The sequence below is a fragment of the Epinephelus fuscoguttatus genome, linkage group LG15 (assembly GCF_011397635.1).
Source record: "Epinephelus fuscoguttatus linkage group LG15, E.fuscoguttatus.final_Chr_v1".
NCBI lineage: Eukaryota > Metazoa > Chordata > Actinopteri > Perciformes > Serranidae > Epinephelus > Epinephelus fuscoguttatus.
The window spans coordinates 26,056,998-26,075,901 of record NC_064766.1 but is presented as its reverse complement, the minus strand read 5'-3'; the positions used below and the strand labels follow the sequence as shown (position 1 = coordinate 26,075,901).

General features: G+C 40.3%; 1 protein-coding gene and 1 pseudogene across 1 annotated transcript; one reads left to right on the top strand and one right to left on the bottom strand.

Moving 5' to 3' along the window:
• Nucleotides 1-181: 181 nt before the first annotated feature.
• On the top strand, nt 182-18,310 carry LOC125901687 (receptor-interacting serine/threonine-protein kinase 2-like). Its single transcript, XM_049597513.1, has 11 exons — nt 182-436; nt 3,127-3,280; nt 3,945-4,100; nt 5,459-5,616; nt 7,780-7,829; nt 7,955-8,116; nt 9,036-9,121; nt 12,603-12,704; nt 13,907-14,003; nt 14,106-14,309; nt 15,202-18,310. The coding sequence occupies exons 1-11, from the start codon at nt 192-194 to the stop codon at nt 15,594-15,596; spliced, it is 1,809 nt and encodes a 602-aa protein (XP_049453470.1). The 5' UTR covers nt 182-191; the 3' UTR covers nt 15,597-18,310.
• Nucleotides 6,604-6,878, bottom strand: LOC125901608 (60S ribosomal protein L31-like; annotated as a pseudogene).
• Nucleotides 18,311-18,904: the final 594 nt, after the last annotated feature.

The following is an 18,904-nucleotide window of genomic DNA, read 5'->3' as shown; positions in this document are numbered from 1 at the left end:
GTCCTCGCCGTTTTTCGTCGGGACACAGGTGAAGCATTTCTCGGGTGCTCTTTTCCAGCCGTCCTCCTCCGCTACATTAGCCTAGCTTGCTTGCAGTCAGCGACATAATGGCACGCGTGTGAATGGGCAGAGCTCTTCCTCACTGCGATTACCATAAGGGGCAGTTCTGCTTTCACTGGCTGACCTAGTGGATGATAAATCCTCAGAGACTTCCCGTAAAAGGCTCACAAACTGCTATGGAGCCGCACGCGGCTATGGGCTGTATGAACATTGGCAGTCTGACCAGCACCTTGCCGGTGATCCCTTACCAGAAGCTGACCGACCTGTACTACCTGAGCAGAGGAGGCTTCGGCACCGTGTTCAAGGCGCAGCACTCGGACTGGAGGACCACTGTGGCCATCAAGTGCCTGAAACTCGACTGTCCTGTTGGAGAAAGGTACCCTGTGACGATATGACGTCTTCATGTAACAATCTAGGCCATCCACAGTGTTTGGGAGGAATTTTAACAGCTGCATACCTATACATGAATTAATAATACTGTGTTAATCCAGTGAGTTTTCTACACACAAGTTAGCATCTACTGACAATCAGAGATAACAGTCTATGGTGGACATCAGAGCATCAAGACTAGAAATTGTGTCAGTTTCAATCATAAGCATAGATTTCAGGGGGACGCAGGGGACACGTCCCCCTCAATATTTAGGACACTGTTCACTTGCACTTGTTCTCTCCAATAAAAGCATTAAAGTAGCAAAGGACTTTAAAGACTCTTACACCTTTAATTGATGCAGAAAATGCACAAATCGGTGCAAATAATTCACCAGAATGCAACAAATTTATGATTGTTACAATGCAGTTTTTAATTTTGACTTCTTTATTTCTCTGTCTCTATGTATAATATTGTAGACTGTCACAGAAATTGATGTTTGGTGTGTATGGGTAATGTGACTGATTGCAAACTCACAGCCACTCCTACTTCGTTACAGAGTTTTTCTACAAGTTGTGCTTGTCCCTCTCCAATGCACCTGCTTGGAAATAGATGTAAGAAGTATTCCTACATTAGGAAATTTTCTAGTTGAAGACCTTCAAATCTCCTCTTTCATTTGTGTACCCCCCAGTTTTGAAATGAAACCTACATCTATGGTTTTAATCAAATGTGAGGCTTACAGGTAAATGTATTCGTAGTAGGGGAGGGGGAAAAATCCATACAGCATAGTATTGCAATATTTTTGAGTAGCAAAATCACGTCATCACACAGTGCCAAGCATCAATTATTCTGTTATATAAATGATTAATATGACATACAAATTAAACTTAAGTTAGCCTACTAGAGCAATATAATCAATTACTTTTTTCACAGATGCTAAAACATAATTTACAGTTGAAAAAAGGTAAAAAAAAAAAAAAATCACAACATATTTGAGTGGAATACTCAGCATATTGCGACATATTTAAAATTACAATAATATTGATTTGTGACTCAAGTATCGTGATATCGTATTATGGATCCTCTCCCACCCTTAATCCATAGTATGTCATGTGTTGTTTAATTGCCCTGTCTATGCCTTGCTGCAGCTCAGGTGAAGAAACCGCTCAAATTCACATATTTAAACCTGCACACACTTCTTAAAAATAATGTATATATTGTTCTTTCAGGGTACATTTTACTTTGAGAGGACTGACTCCCTTACTGGTGTATATAATGATGGGATAGCTGTCCACTCAAAATTATCTCGCATAACTTTTTGATAACAGAAACAGGTCACCTTTATTGGATTTTTAAGGCTCATTTGAGTGTAAAGATCTGATAATGACATATTTAAACATATATGCAAAACATTTTTCACAATGATTCATTAAATTTAGCTGGTAAAGAATTGCAACCAAGATATTAAATAGGAAGGTTGTCAGTGCTCTTTGATGGACAAACTATGGAGAAGAGACCCCATTTCTAAGTCATGTTAAACATATCTTGGTTTTTCTGTACTAATGTTTCATGTTACTTATCGGCCAACACACAACATATGCCTGTACTAAGAGGTCAGGCTTTAATAGGTTCTATTGATGAGTCTCTCATCTTTCATTGTTTTCTCTTTGGACCAGCTGAAGGGTTTGTCTCTAGATGCCATAATCACTTCCTTCCTGCAGTTAAGGTTCAAGAGAAACTTACTCATATCCACATATTGAAAGCTGAGCTGCACAAAACTGTTGTTTTTTTTTAAGAACAGTGACTCCTCACTCTCTTGTGTAATAATGTGGTGACATTTAGGGATGGGAAATAACAGAATGTTATCATTTCAATCATTTATTGGATCTCAACTAGATCATATTGTGATGGTATGATTAAATAATTCAATAATGTTGTTATTATATATATATATATGTAATTCCAACACTCAACAACTCCTATTTGGTTCAATTGAACCCTTAATACAACCAGTTAGATATAAAAAAAAAATATGCTGGCTGTACACCCCAAAATTACCGTTTGTTCTAATGGAGTCTTGTGGCTTTGGTGAGAGCAATTTCAGGGCTGTTTCCAGGTAAACAATAAGGATATTACTGTTTAACAAAATGTCTGTCTTTGAGGGGATCCTTCACATAATGTTGTCAGCCACTTATATTAACAATCTGAGCCTGTCAGTGACAAAAGCAAGCACTTTGCCTGGTCGTAAATTGACGATAATATTCTGATGATAATATTCTGCTTTTGTTCTGTGCAGATCGCAGACTTTGGCCTCTCAAAGTGGCGACAGCTGTCTGTCAGTAAATTGACGGTGCTGATGCCCCAAGAAGTTACACTGCAGCCCGTTTCACAGCTGCCAACTCTCGCTCAACACTGGACCAATTCCAAAAATCATTTTTCCTTTTAGTCACTTAGTCGCAAAAGATTAGAAAATAGGGTCCAGGACGAGAAGTACCAAAGTTAACCTTTAAAGTATCCAGATCAATATTGTGGTGATGATTTAGACCATTTTGCCGAGCCCTGATGACAGATTCATTCCTTTGGTGTGCTTCCTGTAACTCTGTGTTCACCCACAACACCGCAAATGTCATCATTGTTTTGGCATGTTATCAGTTTGTGTGAGAGCAAGGACTGACTCTTTATCTCCGGCTGTGTTTCAGAGAAAGGAACTGCCTGCTGAAGGAGGCCGAGGTGCTCCACAAAGCCAGGTTCAACTACATAATCCAGATCTTTGGCATCTGCAACGAACCCGAGTTCTTCTGCATAGTCACCGAGTTTATGAGCAATGGCTCTCTGGACCTGTTGCTCCACGAGGTACCTTTATTACCTTGTAATTCAGAGACCGATCTAGTCCTAACATCTCAATACAAGGCTCAGTTTTTAAGTATTAATTGGGAATAAGGATTAAAAAGATGGCAGCTTTCATTGCCTATAAGGCATGTGTATTATTTTCCTCATTCATTCAAGAAAGGAGTGCTAATATGAAACTAGACAGAAGCAAAAAGTATTAAGTGTTTTGTATTCAGTCAAATGACACATTCACAAATGTAGAGAACATCTCAAATGTTCCGCTGTTCTTGTTTCTGCAGTTTTGTTGCCAACATGGCTCAAGTGAAAGAGTCTCTATCATTTTTTGGCAAGCTGCTTCAGCCCAGGCTCCATCTCTTTTATGTGTCGTTCATCATGTCCCTGTACGCTGTCGTGGCGTTCATGCCTCTGGGGCCGCAAGCAAAAGTGAAACTTGGAAGTATTCACACTCTCTGATGAAACTTTGAGACAAGCAGAGGAAGAGAAAGAAAAGCAGACCAATATAGTCTGGGGAAATTCCCACTTGGTTCTGTGTAGTAAATGTTCTCTCCCTTCAGTTTATTGCTCTTAAATCGCTTCGTATCGTAGTTGAGGTGCAGTATAACACTCATCTAAACACGTTTTACTGACTGACCTGTATTTACGTTTTTATAACCGTCTCTGCCCACAGAAAGACATGTACCCCACACTCGCCTGGCCTTTGCGACTGAGGATCCTGTATGAGATTGCCCTGGGGGTTAACTTCCTTCACAACATGAATCCACCTCTGTTACATCATGACCTAAAGACGCAGAACATACTGCTGGATGGTGAATTTCATGTTAAGGTGTGTGTCTCACAGAGAATTTGGCACAGTGTGAACTGTATTTGTGATGAAAGGAAAAAACATGTGAGTGTGGGTGTGCTTACTTTCATTATCATTGTGTGTGTGTGTGTGCATGTGTGTGTGTGTGTGTGTGTGTACATGGTAAGAGATTATCTCACAGATGTCACATGTTAAGTGAATTTCCATGCTGACCCACAGAAACCAATAGAAGCTGTACAGAAGAACACACAACTAGTTTTTACATTTTTCTAAGTCTTAATTATGGTTTCAGTCATTTTTCAAGGTTTTAAAAGTTAACTTTGGTGTTTTTCAACCTGGACCCTATTTTCCTATGTTTCTGTGTCTAAGTGACTAATGAGTGACAGCCGGCAGCCGCAAAACAGGCTGCAATGGGAATGTACGCATCATCAATGTATGTTTTTGCCACTGACAGGCTCAGATTGTTATTTTAAGTGTCTGACAGCATGATGGAGAGGATCCCTACAGAGATAGACCTTTTTGCTAAAGAATAAGATTGTTTTTGTTTCACCAGAAACACACATAAAATCACCATCACCAAACCCACCAGACTCCGTTTAAATAAAGAGTAATTTAAGTGTGCATGGAGCCAACATGTTTCACATCCTAAGGGGGAATTACATGTTCATTTCAACCAGACCAGAGTTGTTGATTGTTGGAACAGTGGAAAGACAAACCAAGACAGCTTTTGTGAGTTTTATTTTGTTTCTGACCACTTTGAATGAAGTGTGTGCTACTGTGATAAAATTACTGTTCATTTAAATGGAGTCTGGTGGGTTTGGTGATGGCGATTTTGGAGCTGTTTCAAGTTGAACAAAAAGGATCTTACTGTTTAACACAAAGATCTATCTCTGTAGGGATCCTTTTCATAATGTTGTTGACAATCTGAGCCTGTCAGTGACAAAAGCGCTGATAGTGGATGTAAAGTGACGGTGTCAACATTCCCCAAGTGTAGCCTGTGTCACCTTGGGCTCTGGTAAATTTAAGTGGTCATTTTTCACCATTTTTCACAATTGTTTGACATTTGTCAGACAACATATAGAGAAAAGAATCAACAAATTAATCGTTAAGGAAAATTATTGTTAGTTGCAGCCCCAACTTTTATTCTTTTGGAATAATTGAAGGTCACTTTTGTGTTAATAAACAAAGTGTGCCACAAAAGCTACTACTATAATCAACAGGACAGTTCGCCTACAACACAGCTAATGTTTTGGAGTCTCTATCAGTTGTCTTTAATTGATAAAAGAAAAAGCTGATGAAAGAAAAGAAAAATGTTTAAAAAAAAAACATGTATCTAGAATGATCAATTAATGATGATATTCTGCTTTTGTTCTGTGCAGATCGCAGACTTTGGCCTCTCAAAGTGGCGACAGCTGTCCGTCAGTAAAGGCTCGGGGTCCAAGCCCACAGAGATGGGAGGCACAGTCATCTACATGCCCCCCGAGAAGTATGAACCATCCAAGAGCCGCCGGGCTGATGTGAAACACGACATGTACAGGTGAGACACCAAACCTCAAGAACTTGTCATCAGAAATAGGTTAGATAATGTACAGCAACAAGTACGTTCTCAATAAATGTGGGTATGGTTTTAGTGTCTATAACATGAGTTTGATCTAAATATGTTTTACATATATGACGTTCAGATAGTCAGTGGTCAGGCGCTGTAATGACTTCATTGTACTGTTTTTATGCCTCCGTGCCCGCTGCAGGCATTATGTTTTGGGGTTGTCTGATAGTCTCATTCTTGCTTACAAGATATCTAAGGAATGCCTTAAGGGAACTTAAAGAGAACTGATCGAATTTGGGGGTTTAAAGGTCATTGTAACCTACCAAAGCACATTTTTTGGCCGTTACTCATATACTAATTGTTACAAAATTTCATGCAAATATCTAATAGGATAAGTAGTGAACTTTTCCATCCACAAGGTCAAAGGTCAACTTCACTGTGATATCACAATATGTGCATTCCAATACCCATACCACCATACTATATAGTACGCCACTAATAGATGTAGCATGTCCCAATCCATAGTATGTCAAATGCAGTGTGCCAAAAATACCAGGATGTTGTACTGCATCTGGTCGCATTTTGCAGTTTGCAAGCCAGCATGCTTTTCTGGCTATTCTGACCCACAATCCTCTGCGCAGCGGAAGGTACGTCACGTCAACTGAGCCGCAGACACATGTCAGCCTGACAGCTCATATTCAGGTGATGGAGAATCTTACATACAGGATTCGAATGAATGAAGGACAATATGAAAAAGACTGGAAAACAAGTGTTAACCTGTGTAATAAAAAGACAATGATACAGCTAATAATGCTGTCTAGGTAGAGGGTGGACTCGTCTGCTCCTGCAGGCTCTAAAAAAAAAAGTAAAAGGGGGAAAGAAAATAGAAACCATATGACGAGGTAAACCGCAACTGGGACTATTTATCTGTTTTTTTAATTCTGATTTTTTTTTAATTTACCGTGGATAATGACATCCTCAAGGAGAAACTAAGTTGGTTAGTAGTTCATTGACACCGACTGTCTGCAGACCTTTGCATGTAGTGACAGGAATGTATGTGACCAGGGTGTGCAGTTTGTTGGACGAGTCCTCATCCTCATGACGCTTCCTCTTCTTTCGCTTCTTTCATGGGGCCGTCATCTTGAAACCCACCTCATGGATGTGCTTGTGCATATTAATGGTGTGCTCTCTGGTCACCACCTCATTGAGGCTGAACGCACCTTCTTTTTCTCTTTTTTCTTGGTTGGGGCCATTTTGGCTCGTAGTTGAGGCGGAAGTCGGAGGGATGGTGTTAAGGCAGAGGATCTGGTGAAAAGCATTTTGTTTTATCTCCAAGGTTACAGACATATGAGCAAGAGTAGTAGTAGTAGCAGTACGTCCCGATAGTAACAGTACACACTTTGTAAGGGCAGCTGCAGTACCCACTAAAAGTAAAAAACATTATTCAGCATCAAAACTCGTCAACAGAAGCCGAGACATATGGTCAGATACTTAATTGGTGACACTAATCTTGGGTGTCCACCTTGAAACTGTGCTGTTTGTATAGACTTTCTGTGCTGTCATGTTGAAGATGAGTATGAAGCATCCACATTTTGGACTTTGTAACTTCTGTGCAGCAACATCCATATTTAAATCACTGTCTACTGTCATATGAGTCTGGACAGATGGGGATATGTATAACTTAACTGGCAGGTCAAGGCGTACAATCATGAGGTGGTAATTCTAGTTATACTCTGATAGAGTAAGTATTTGTTCAGCATGACCGGCACTACAAGGAAGTAACGCTTCCAAGTTGTGACAGTGTTTCCCGGCATGGGGCTGAATTGTTAGCATACCAATACAGAACAGTGCAGCGATTTGTTCCAGTGACCAAATCTGTCAGTCATGCTGGGCAAATGGTCTGATTTTAGGAATCTGTCAGAAGAAATCCATTTTCCTCTGTGGCTGAATCTGTACCAGATTGTGGCTGATGCAGTCTCTAAAGATTTTGGGCAATGGATTTGGATTGCTGCAACCATTGTCATTGTTCTTCCTCAAAGCAGCCCCTCCGGTCAGCTTGTCGTAAAGTCCCTCGGGTCGGGGGGGAATGCCAGTGAAGAGTGATGTAACTCTAACTTCCCTTAACTGTTTCTCTTCTGCATGTTTACATTAAAGCTACGCCATCATCATGTGGGAGGTGCTGTCCAGGCAGATTCCATTTGAAGGTAACACAGTTTTTATGATGTCACACTCCTGTTTGTTTTTCAATTCATATCCAAGTTTGATGTTTCAGTGAACTTTCATGGTGTTACCAGACTCATCCCTGGTCTGTGTTTGTTTGTGTGATCAGAGGTGACCAACCCCATGCAGATCATGTTCAGCGTGCTCCGTGGGATACGTCCTGACACCAATCTGGAAAGCCTGCCTGCTGACATCCCCAGCCGAGACACGCTCATCAGTTTGATGACCAGCGGCTGGACCTCTAACCCTGATGAGAGACCCTCCTTCCTCAGTAAGCTCACACAGAGTCAACTGAACCGCAGGAATTCATTTCTGGCAAATTCCACTCTCAAAGAACCGCAGTCTTCTACCAGTTTGACCTGTTTCACACTTTGAGATGTCATCTCTGTTCATGCTGAGTAACAGATAAATTCTCCCAGTCACTGCTTATTTTGACCCTGACAAAGCAGTGACTCAGTGTCAGCTTCCTGTCACATTACTGTAATTTTCTCCGCTGTCTTTACTGTAACACATTTTACAAATGTGCTGTTTTCCATCTGACATTTAGGGGCTGTGTCCACCAAAGTATTTTTCCTGAGGCCAAAGCATTTCAGCTGAAAAAAAAAACCGCTGCGTCTCCAAAGCGCTCTCAGATGGGCATTTTCTGAAGAGTGCCTGGCATTTTCAGCTGGAAAGACGGCTTTGGTGGACACAGGGCTGAATAGAAAATTTTAATTTCATGCCCTAAACATAGACATTCCCTACATACTGACAGACAATAGTCTCTGGCAAGTCGCAAGTCGACTGATTGCACCTTATCTTCTTTCTCTCACTGAAACTCCCACACAAACGGCAGAGTCACAGCAGCACAGTCATGCTGTATTGCTTACAGTGTTAGAAGAAATGAAAGTCTTTATTCCTCGTACATTTTCTTGTGGCACTGAAACCACAAACTGACAATATCACTGCAACATTTCAGTTGGCACTAGAGGTGTGACCATAAAAGTACCGTAAATAACCGACTGAGCTCGAAAACCACCAGTGAACGTTGGCAAGTTTCTAACCACAAACTAAACTAACTAAGCGCAAGCAAAGGGAGCTGTGAAAAGAAAAGCAATACCAGTAAAAAATACTTTGATCCAGGTGCATTGTTGTGTAGATATCACAGTGTGATATACAATAAAGATGTGGCGTGTTTAATGTCATTTCAGAGTGTTTGATTGAGCTGGAGCCCATGGTGAGGAAGTTTGACGAAATTGACTTCCTGGAGGCCGTGTTGGAGATCAAGAGGTCAAAGGTCAGTCAGGAGTCTTCTCTCAGTCCTTTTGTTCTTCACCTCCACTCAAAAATGTGTTTTTCATCTGTTTATGTCCCCTGAAATGTCTGACCTCGACTTTACTGACTTCTATCTGTGCAAAGTTTGTCACCAGAGAGGCGTTTTCACATTCTTCTGTTGAACGGGTTGATATTTGTGCACTGCATGAAAGATTTAAACGTACATTGGGCAAGCTAGATTAGTTATGTCACTAAAGGAAAGACAATGGGTGTCTGATGCAGGAAACACACATCTATGGGGGAACAGACTTCAACATAACACCGGCAAAGACACCTGAAACCTCCAGTGCAGAGCGGACTTGTCAGGTTATCGGTCAAATTAGTTGTTATATGTCAGCATATCGGATATCAGCAAAAAATCCAATATCATGCATCCCTGTTCACAACCATTAACACTGTGTCAGCCATTGTCAATTAGCCTACAAGCTAAAAGATGCTAACTTCACTTAGCTCTCTAGTATGTCTGCTTGTCGCTAACTTGGTGAGCAACAGACTCCTCATCTGAGTCTAGATCTGACTTAGACTCAAACATGTGTGGCTGAATCTCTCTGATGTTTCCTCTAACGTTAGCCATCTTGATGCTCACTACTTTCTCACTGGTCAGCTTAGCAACACTGGAGACAACTGAAACCAAAACCTACTGCATGTAGGGCTGGTGGGTGGGGTGGAGGCCAAATCCAGAATTTCTCAATAAGGGAGAAAGATTAGGAGTGTTTTTAACTATGATGTAGGAAAATCCATGTTAAACATAATAATAGCATTAATATAGTTTTTTCTTTTTTGCATACTTTGAATTGTGTCTGAAGGGAAACTTCAAGTGTTTGTGTAAGAACTTTGGGTTTTTATGCTGATTGGACAGGACACTACAGGTGCTGAAGTCCTTTTGAATTATTACACTAATATTTTTATCATTTGATTGATAGCCAAAAAGTACTCATCACCAGAGCCTAAAGTTCAATGACCAGCAAATGTTTAGTGTTTGTTTTTTTTTTTTGTTTTTTTTTAAGTAATCAAAAGCAAACTGTCAGTTATCAAGATTTTAATCGATTGATTCAAGTTGCTTCACTTTGCTGATGAACCAACCATAGAAATAGAATGAGAGTAGAAAGATAGATTTATTCGACAGTCATAAAAGACACATACAACTGCTTCACCTGAAAACAGTTACCACACACACCTACAGCTGTCGAAGATTAAATTACACAGTGAAGCCACAGGCTTATTTCCATTGTGATCCTCTGGGGCTGCAAGATGCCGGGTCGGGCAAGACCAACAGGCGCAATTACAATATCCATATATTTACATTTGAAAATAAAAGACTCATGAAAGGACAATATTGGTTTTTGCGCGCCATTTCTTCAAAACTTGCTTAAAATTTCTCTCTGCTTTGATAAGTTTCAGAGACATTGGAAGTTTATTCCATTCAACAGCAAAGGTGTTGTTGCCCGTTTGACTTCTGAACCTAGAAAGAATAAAAACAGTTGGGCTGAGTCTTGTTGAATAATTGTGATTGTCTCTGAAGTGATATAAGTAGTAGCTTAGTAGTAGCCTTAGATTAAAGTAGTTGGAAAGAGAGTTGGGGTCCCAGCTGAAGTAGAACAGACATTTCCGTTCAAGTCAACATAGCAGGATGGTCAGAGTGCCAGACAGTTTTATATTTACCATTGCCATTGCCATTTCCTTGCTGTTAGAGAGGAACTGAGGATTGCTGGATTAAAATGCTTCATATTTCTATTGGTTAGTCATCAAATTCTGTTCATTAGTATTGAGGGGTGTATACTGCCAGTTTCATCACGATATGATATATCGATTCGTTGGACAATGGTGTGATATTTGCTGATATTACAACGTCAGCCACAGTAAGATTTCGATTCAGCGCGAATCAGGGGCCTGTGATCGATTTAACACAGTCGGTTACATAAGAAGCTGCCATCATTATTTGCTTTTGGCCATAAAAGATAAACACAGCTAATGTAAATAACTGTGACTGCTTAAGTGCAGTGAAGTTTACTTTACACTGACTCCACTAACGCACATTAAACAGCACGTGGGATAAGTTAACCTTCAGGGATTTCTGCTAGAAAGCCTTTGCTGGTAGAAATGTTTTCATTTGAACACAAACCATTATCTTTTTCATTAAACTTAAGGTCTATCTGGCCTAAAGCCCCGAAGCTTAACTTCTCCCAACAGCCATAAACATGGATTAACAACAACATCATTTAACAAAAGTATTAAATTCCCGTCTATGCAGGTGACGTTATGTTGTGTCTTATCTCGTAAGGGCATTATTTGCGTATGGCATGTGCTTTGTGTGTTGACCCCTTTCTCCGAAATCGAAAATATTTCCACACTGCTGAGTAAATAATGTTATCCTCGTGTTACTCTTGGCTGCTTGTTTGACAGTGGCACAGACTTTCAAAATAAAAGCATATATTGAAGATGACGATATAGATCGGTGTTTTCACTTTGCATTGATGATACTGGATCGATGGATCGTTACACCCCTGTTAGTATCTCAAACTAGTGCGTGTTACACACTTTATGGTTCACTGACATGTGATGTCACCAGTTCAATGTCCCTTCTACTCTCATTCTGTTTCTACAGAACCAACTCACTGTACAGCAAGCAGTTTTATCTCTCAAGTTATACTGTACATTAGGTGTTCCCTCTTACTAAACACACAACCAATGTGGTGACCAACTGTGGGGGAATGTGTAACTCTGAGAATGAAGCAGAACTGCAATACAGGAAAGAAACCACACACGTTGTCGGTTGGTTTTCCGCGGAAACATGACAATTAAAAAAAACAAGTAATTATCACCTGAAAGACCTTTTTGTTTTTCCTGTCACGTCTCAGCGATCGGTGGTGAAATAAAACTAGTGTGACTGTGTGGATGGATAAAGGAATTCCCCTGTTCAGGAATATATGGTTCCAAACTAATGCTGAATGTTGAGCTGTGTGTAATTTGGGACAGTTTGACTCTTACTGTGACTAATAGAGGATGACAGGTCAAAAAAATTTACTTCATAGTTTCCCCCTCAACATATCCTTCCTCTTTTCGGTCTTTGTGTGTGTGTGTGTGTGTGTGTGTGTGTGTGTGTGTGTGTGTGTGTGTGTGTGTCTACATATGAGTTTAACTTTCTTGTTGAAGTTCGATCAAGGCCATGCGGTTATCTGATTAAGTGAAAATGCGTGCTAAGAAATCATTGTTTATTACATTTAACTGAAAAGAACTGGGATACACAACTTTTATATTCAGAGCACAGCAGCACTGAAAGGAAGCAAACATCCAGCAGGAACTAGTGAAGTAAATATTTAATGGTGCACTGTCGTGCCATGAAGTATTTGGGTTAATAGCAGATTTGTTTGAGTTGATTTTATTGAACACATTCTTAACATTTGACTGTTCCCTGTCCCTTTGTCTTCCTTGTTCTTCCACAGTTGATGCACGGATCAGGCTGTTGTTCAGCCCAGCCACGGAGTGAGAACAGGAGTGATGAGGAATCCCTGGACATCATGAAAAACAGGCGCAGCCCCTGGCCGGTCAGTAACTGAGACGTGTGTGGGAATGTCGAGATAAAGTTTAGTAGTAAACAGTGACTACGTTTACATGCACAGTAATATTCCACTACTATTCTGAATATGATGATATTCTGAATTTGTTATGGGTCATATGAACAGCGTATTCTGTTTGGGTATTATGACAAAGGCCTTTTTTACGACTGTAGCATTTTCCGATTACAGTTTTTCTCCATTGCTAAGACACACTTAAAGCTACCAGGATCCACTTCATCTTCATCTCTTCTCTTCCAGATGCCTTAACACTTTTTCATTGGTTTCACAAAACAGTAAACTCAGATATCGTAGAGAGACCCAAAACTTTATTGGATTAACTGTGTTAAACAAAACGAAAATGTGTATTCAGGTAGAAGTGGGCGATATGGCCCTAAAATAATATAATATTCAGTAAAAACTTTAAAAAATGATCTCATTTCTTTAGTTTGTGAACAACAACAGTAACTCAGAGTGAGATTCAGACTCTGTATACAGTATTAATAGTTGAACAAAATAAAATCTACCACAAATTACACATTTAAACAGGTCCCAAGTACAAAAAATGTCCCCTGGCATCTATAAATCAACAGGTGATTTCCTTCTTTTAGTAAAATCCTAAATGATTGAGTTGGGTTTTTTCCCACCTGGACCTTTATGCTCTGTCATTTCTCCTCTAATCATCACGCTGTAACCTGTGACAGGCTGTTATGATACCACAACTATCACACATTCACCTATGTGTAGTTTTTTGTCGAGCTCTGAGCGTCAGCGATTTATGACAAAATCACTTGATGACACAGACTCCTGTGTGCATGGCGAGAGAGGAGAGGGAGAGACACTGTGCTGCTGCCAGAGAAGCCGCTGAATGAGTTCCCTCTGAGCCATAACTCGCTAAAAGAGTCTGAGAAGTCTTTTTGGAACCACCGCGGAGTCAATGATGTTAACCTGAGTGTGCACAGCTGCCTGTAAACAGGAATATTTGTGGAATTTCCATTTTCATTAGCCATGCAAACAGCTTGGTAGGAATATCTTTTTCAGAATAAGGGCAAAAACAGTAATATTTTGTGCTTGTAAACGCCGTCAGTGATACTTGGAGATGCACTTCTACATTTAAGCCTCGTCTGTTTTTGATGTCTCTTTAATATCTGTGTGAGAATGTGAATTAAACATCAGTGTTTGTTGTGCCTCAGGAGAGCTCCACCTCAGGCTCAGGCTCTTGTTCCTCCCAGGACACAGACATATCTCTGCCAGGTGCCCTCAGCAGCAGCAACGCTGAGCCTTCTAAAGGTAACAACACCAGAGATGGCATCAAAAATATGTATACAGTATAGACTTGGTTTGCCACGTGGGTACATCACACCTCTCCTTCTTCTTCTCTTTCTCATGTAGAGGGGCTTCCATCGTCGTTTATAGCTCATACTCTAGAGCCTCCCGAGTCTTTGAAGGATGACTGTGATGTCAACAATCAGAACGGCTGCCAGAGTCCCAGGCCCATGAACAATTTGAACATACCTCTGAAACCAGGCCTGCCTGCCTCTGAGTATGAGACACGGCTGGATAACCTCACCCTCAAGCCTCAGCCGCAGCCAGAAGGTACCAGCAGTTAAAACATAATGGATGAAATGAGTGGCAATCGTAAAAAAGTTTTGGAAAGTTAAATTAAAGGATCAGTATTTTTGCACATGTTTCTGTGTCTAAGTGACTAATGGGAGCAACAGTTTTTGATATTGGTCCAGTACTGAGTGAGAAAGCTGCAGCTGACAGCCAAGAAACAGGCTGCAATGTAATCACTCAGGACATGTTTGCACCATCTGTTTATGCTCACTGTAAGTGCTTGTTCTTGTCACTGACGGGCTCAGATTGTTATTCTAAGTGTCTGACAACATTATGGAAAGGATCCCTACAGAGACAGACCTTTTTGTAAAAGAGCAAGATTCTTTTTGTTTAACCAGAAACAGCTTCAAATTTGTTATCACCAAACCCACCAGACTCCATTTAAATAAACAGTCATTTTAGCCAGCATGTTTTCACATATAACTGGGTGGAATCAGGAGTTTATGACAAACCAGAGTTGGTGACTGTTGGGACAGTTGAAAGACAAGGCAAGATGGCTTTTGTGAGTTTTATACTGTTTCTGTCCACTTTGAATGAAGTGTGTTTTACGATAATAAAATCAGTGTTTATTTAAATGGAGTCTGGTGGGTGTGACGAGTGGGATTTTGGGGCTGTTTCTGGTTAATTAAAACAGATCTTACTCTTTATGAAAAAGGTGGATCTTGGCAAGGATCATTTCCATCATGTTGCGTGACTCCTACAATAGCAATTTGTCAGTGTGTAGTGGACGTGAATAGTGGTTACATTGCAGCCTGTTTTCTTTGCAGCCTTGGTTGAAAAATGCCAAATATACCCTTTAAATGATTTTTTTATTGTTCTACCAAAATTTACAACCAAAATCTGAATCATTCTTCTCTCTCCACGCTTTCAGGTGATTACTCTCCTCCTCTCCTGCGGCACTCCCCTCCCTCACAAGGCACAATTGCCCAGTGGATCGCGTCACGGCGTGAGGAGATCGTCACCCAGATGACAGAGGCCTGTCTGAACCAGAGCTTGGATGCCCTGCTGGCTCAAACCATGCTGATGCAGGAGGACTATGAGCTGATTTTGACCCAGCCCACGCGCACTGCCAAAGTCCGTCAGCTCCTGGATAACTGTCACCGACAAAATGAAGACTTCTGCCGCATTGTTGTCCGCAAGCTTTACGACAACAAACAAAATCGCCTGCAGCCGTACCCTCCTGAAATCAGCTCCCCGACTTTCGTCCCTAGCGCGCCGCCGCTGTCCATGCCCTACAGTATCACCAGGAGCAGAGTGCAGCAGTAGCAGCGGTCAGAGCCAAACAATTGAAATAATCCAGATCATAGACTGTGCCAACTTTACACTACACTGAACTACTGGTTCTGTTGTCGTCAAGGTGGTCACCAGGGTTCCTGTCTGTCTTTCACTTCAAGAGACTGAGAAACTGAGAGCTGGGTGAACAAGGTACAGAAGTCAGCTGCTGGTTTTGAAGAAGACCCACTCACCAGAGGCAAAAGATTTTATTTATAATCAAAAGATTTTGACGGAATCAGTGATTTTATTTAATAATGTTATGATTTAATGAGGTGATTTATTTATGGTCCCTTCATTCTGAGTGGATGTATCGCAGGGTTTCTCTCTTTTTGGTATTATTTTACTTTTTGGTATTTTATACTTTTGTCTCCAAAGCTCAGTTACCATTATGTGGAAGTGTAATTATGTAGCCCAGTATTTTGTGTGTTTGCGTGAGTGTGTGAGTGTGTGAGTGTGTGCAGCCTTATTTGTACAGTGCAAACATCCTCGATACGCTCAGTTAAACTGGGTAAGTGACAGGAGGACTGTTACCATGCTGGAAAACCTGCAGCAAAAAAAGTTAACTCCTATTATAGCAATCTTAAAGTATCATGTAGTCCTATTTTGACGATATTTAGCACCTGAGTGTTTAAGTATGAGGCCCTCCAGCGTCTTTGTATTGAAGCACATGACCTACATTCAGTCGGTGAGAAAATACAGTCAAGTGCCGTGCGGCAATGACTTCAGGGCAAGTGGCAGATAATTACGCGGTCTTTGAGGTTAATGTCTTCACCTAACCTGAAGTGTTGGAATAAGTTGTGAACATGTGACTGTATGGAAAGTTTTTGTCCCAGCCTACGCACTTTTTCCTCCCCCTTTTTTTTTTTTTCTTTTACTGCTGAGCTAAAGAGAGTCACTGGGAGCAAAGAGGAAGTTGAGATTGTAATACAACACTCAGACTGAGAGGGATGTGTGTGTGTCTGCATGTCTAGATTAAAAATGGACCAAAGTGTTCTCATTTCTTTTTGGTCTTCTCAGTAGCGGCCTCTTAATAATGTTCACGTCAGACTCATCTGGACACTTTTAAAGTTACAGTTAATCCACATACTTCACATTTCTGATCCTGCTGAGCTGCTCTGCAGCACGTGAACAGAGAGCTTTGCTTGTAGCAACCTTTATATAGTACAGTCTGAGCAGTCACTGCTCAGTTTATCACTCTTGACTCTTTTTCTACTGTAGCTGTGCTTCCTGATCTGCTCAAAACAACAGTTACACCTGTTTATAAAGTAGGTTTCTCTCCGTTTCTTATATCTACAGTAACATTCAGCACGGCGTGATCCTATTAAACGCAAGGAAATACACATATTCTCATGAAGACGGTAGCACCAGTTTGTCGTTACATCATTCATTCACATAGTGTATACTGTAGGTTCTGATTTCTGTTTCCTTGACACAGTCGTTACTGTCAGTCGCCCTTACAGCCATGTTTGTATATGTGTGTGTGTGTCATAGGACAGCAACTGACGATTATTTTCATCAGTGGTTAATTTCATGATTATCGATTAACGATCACATTCTCTGGTTTATAAAATGTCAGAGAAAGGTATGAAGTGTCCAAAACCCAAATATATTCTGTCAACTGTCAAAGAAGACAGTGAATTTTGCTTAAAAAATAATAATTAATTGGTTAGTATGACGCCCCTAAAGTCCCGAAAGGTGAATTTCTTTTATTTATAATTAACTTTTTCCCACCAGATAATAACCTCTGCGCATAAACTGTTATCTTGTGGGAACATCACCTAGTGCACATATGATAATAACTAGTTCCAACAAGATAATCATCCTGTGCACACAAGATAAAATAACTACACCTTTCAGGACTTTAGGAGCTCTGGGGATTATCAAAACAGTTGCAGATTGATTTTCAGTCAATTAACAGATCAATTTACTGACCTACCGATCTCATTAAGGGCCTTACTGTTTCCATCACTGCCTTCACTTCCTCAAAACAGGTGCTTAAATCACAGTATTGTAGCTGCGTCACTCACTGTCTGTACATAACCTTTGTTTTGTTCCCCATCATTAAGTCCAAAGTAAATTATAGTTCAATAAAGAGCTAAAACACACACACACACACACACACACACACGGAGTTGGAGCCATGGCAGGTCATTTTTAGTAAGACACATTGTTACAAGAAATCATACATAATTATATCATTTAAATAAATGACAACAGGAAGGCCGAACGAGGTCGATATGTTTCCATAACGTTGGACTTGTATTGCCTTGTCGTTGATAACTGTGCCTCACATTCTGCTTTTGGTCTCGACTACAGAAACATATGAAAGCCTTTTACACACATATCAAGAATTGTTTAAAAAAGAAATGCTACAAAATTGATAGCTTAAATATGTTGTAACATATTTTGTACTGTAGATGATAGTTTCATCTTTTTACATATATGTGTGTGTGTGTGTGTGTGTGTGTGTGTGTGTGTGCGCACGTGTATTTTCATTTGTGATCTGTTGTTTGGAACTCATGTTTTTGTTAATTGATGATTTGATATTCGTAGAATTGCTCATGTCATTATGAGTGTCAGTTGGTCACGCAGTAATATCATGTGTTAATGAACGTTCAGTTGATGTGTAGCTGTGGTTTCAACAGAAACTAGGAGTTTTCATATATTGCATCAAACTCTTCATTAAAATGGGTTCTTTGTTTTTACTTCTGCCTGCTTCCTTCTTCTTTTCTTTTTATGTAACACTAGACCAAGGTCAATATTTACTCTGCTAGCTCAGTTGGCCCATATAGACTTATTATCTGTATGGAGTTGTGGATGGATGCCAAAAACAGACAGGGTTTATGTATAGCTATAAATTACTCAACGGCCCTGCTGGAAACAGACCCAGGGGCCTGAGACTTCGGGGGGGGGGGGGGGTCACCTGTTAAAGGAGGTCATTAAAAGGGACACATAACAACTACAAAGACATTCAAAACCACCATGAAGCAATGTGAAACGACCATAAAGAGACACAAAACGACCATAAAGAGAGAAAATTAACACAAAGCCACACAAAAAAACAACCTCAGATAGCCTGCAAAGCAAGATTATCATAGTTAGCTAAACCTAAACTTAAACTAGGTGTGAAACAACATTTTAGTTAATTTGAATAAACATTAAATTGATATTGTGTACGTAAAAACTAACTCAAAGAAATTACAAATATAGTTTTTTTTAAACACAAATCTGCTTCATTCGTTTTTTACTGGGGCTGTCCTCGACTTAGAATTGTCCTAGTCGACCAATAGTCATCATTT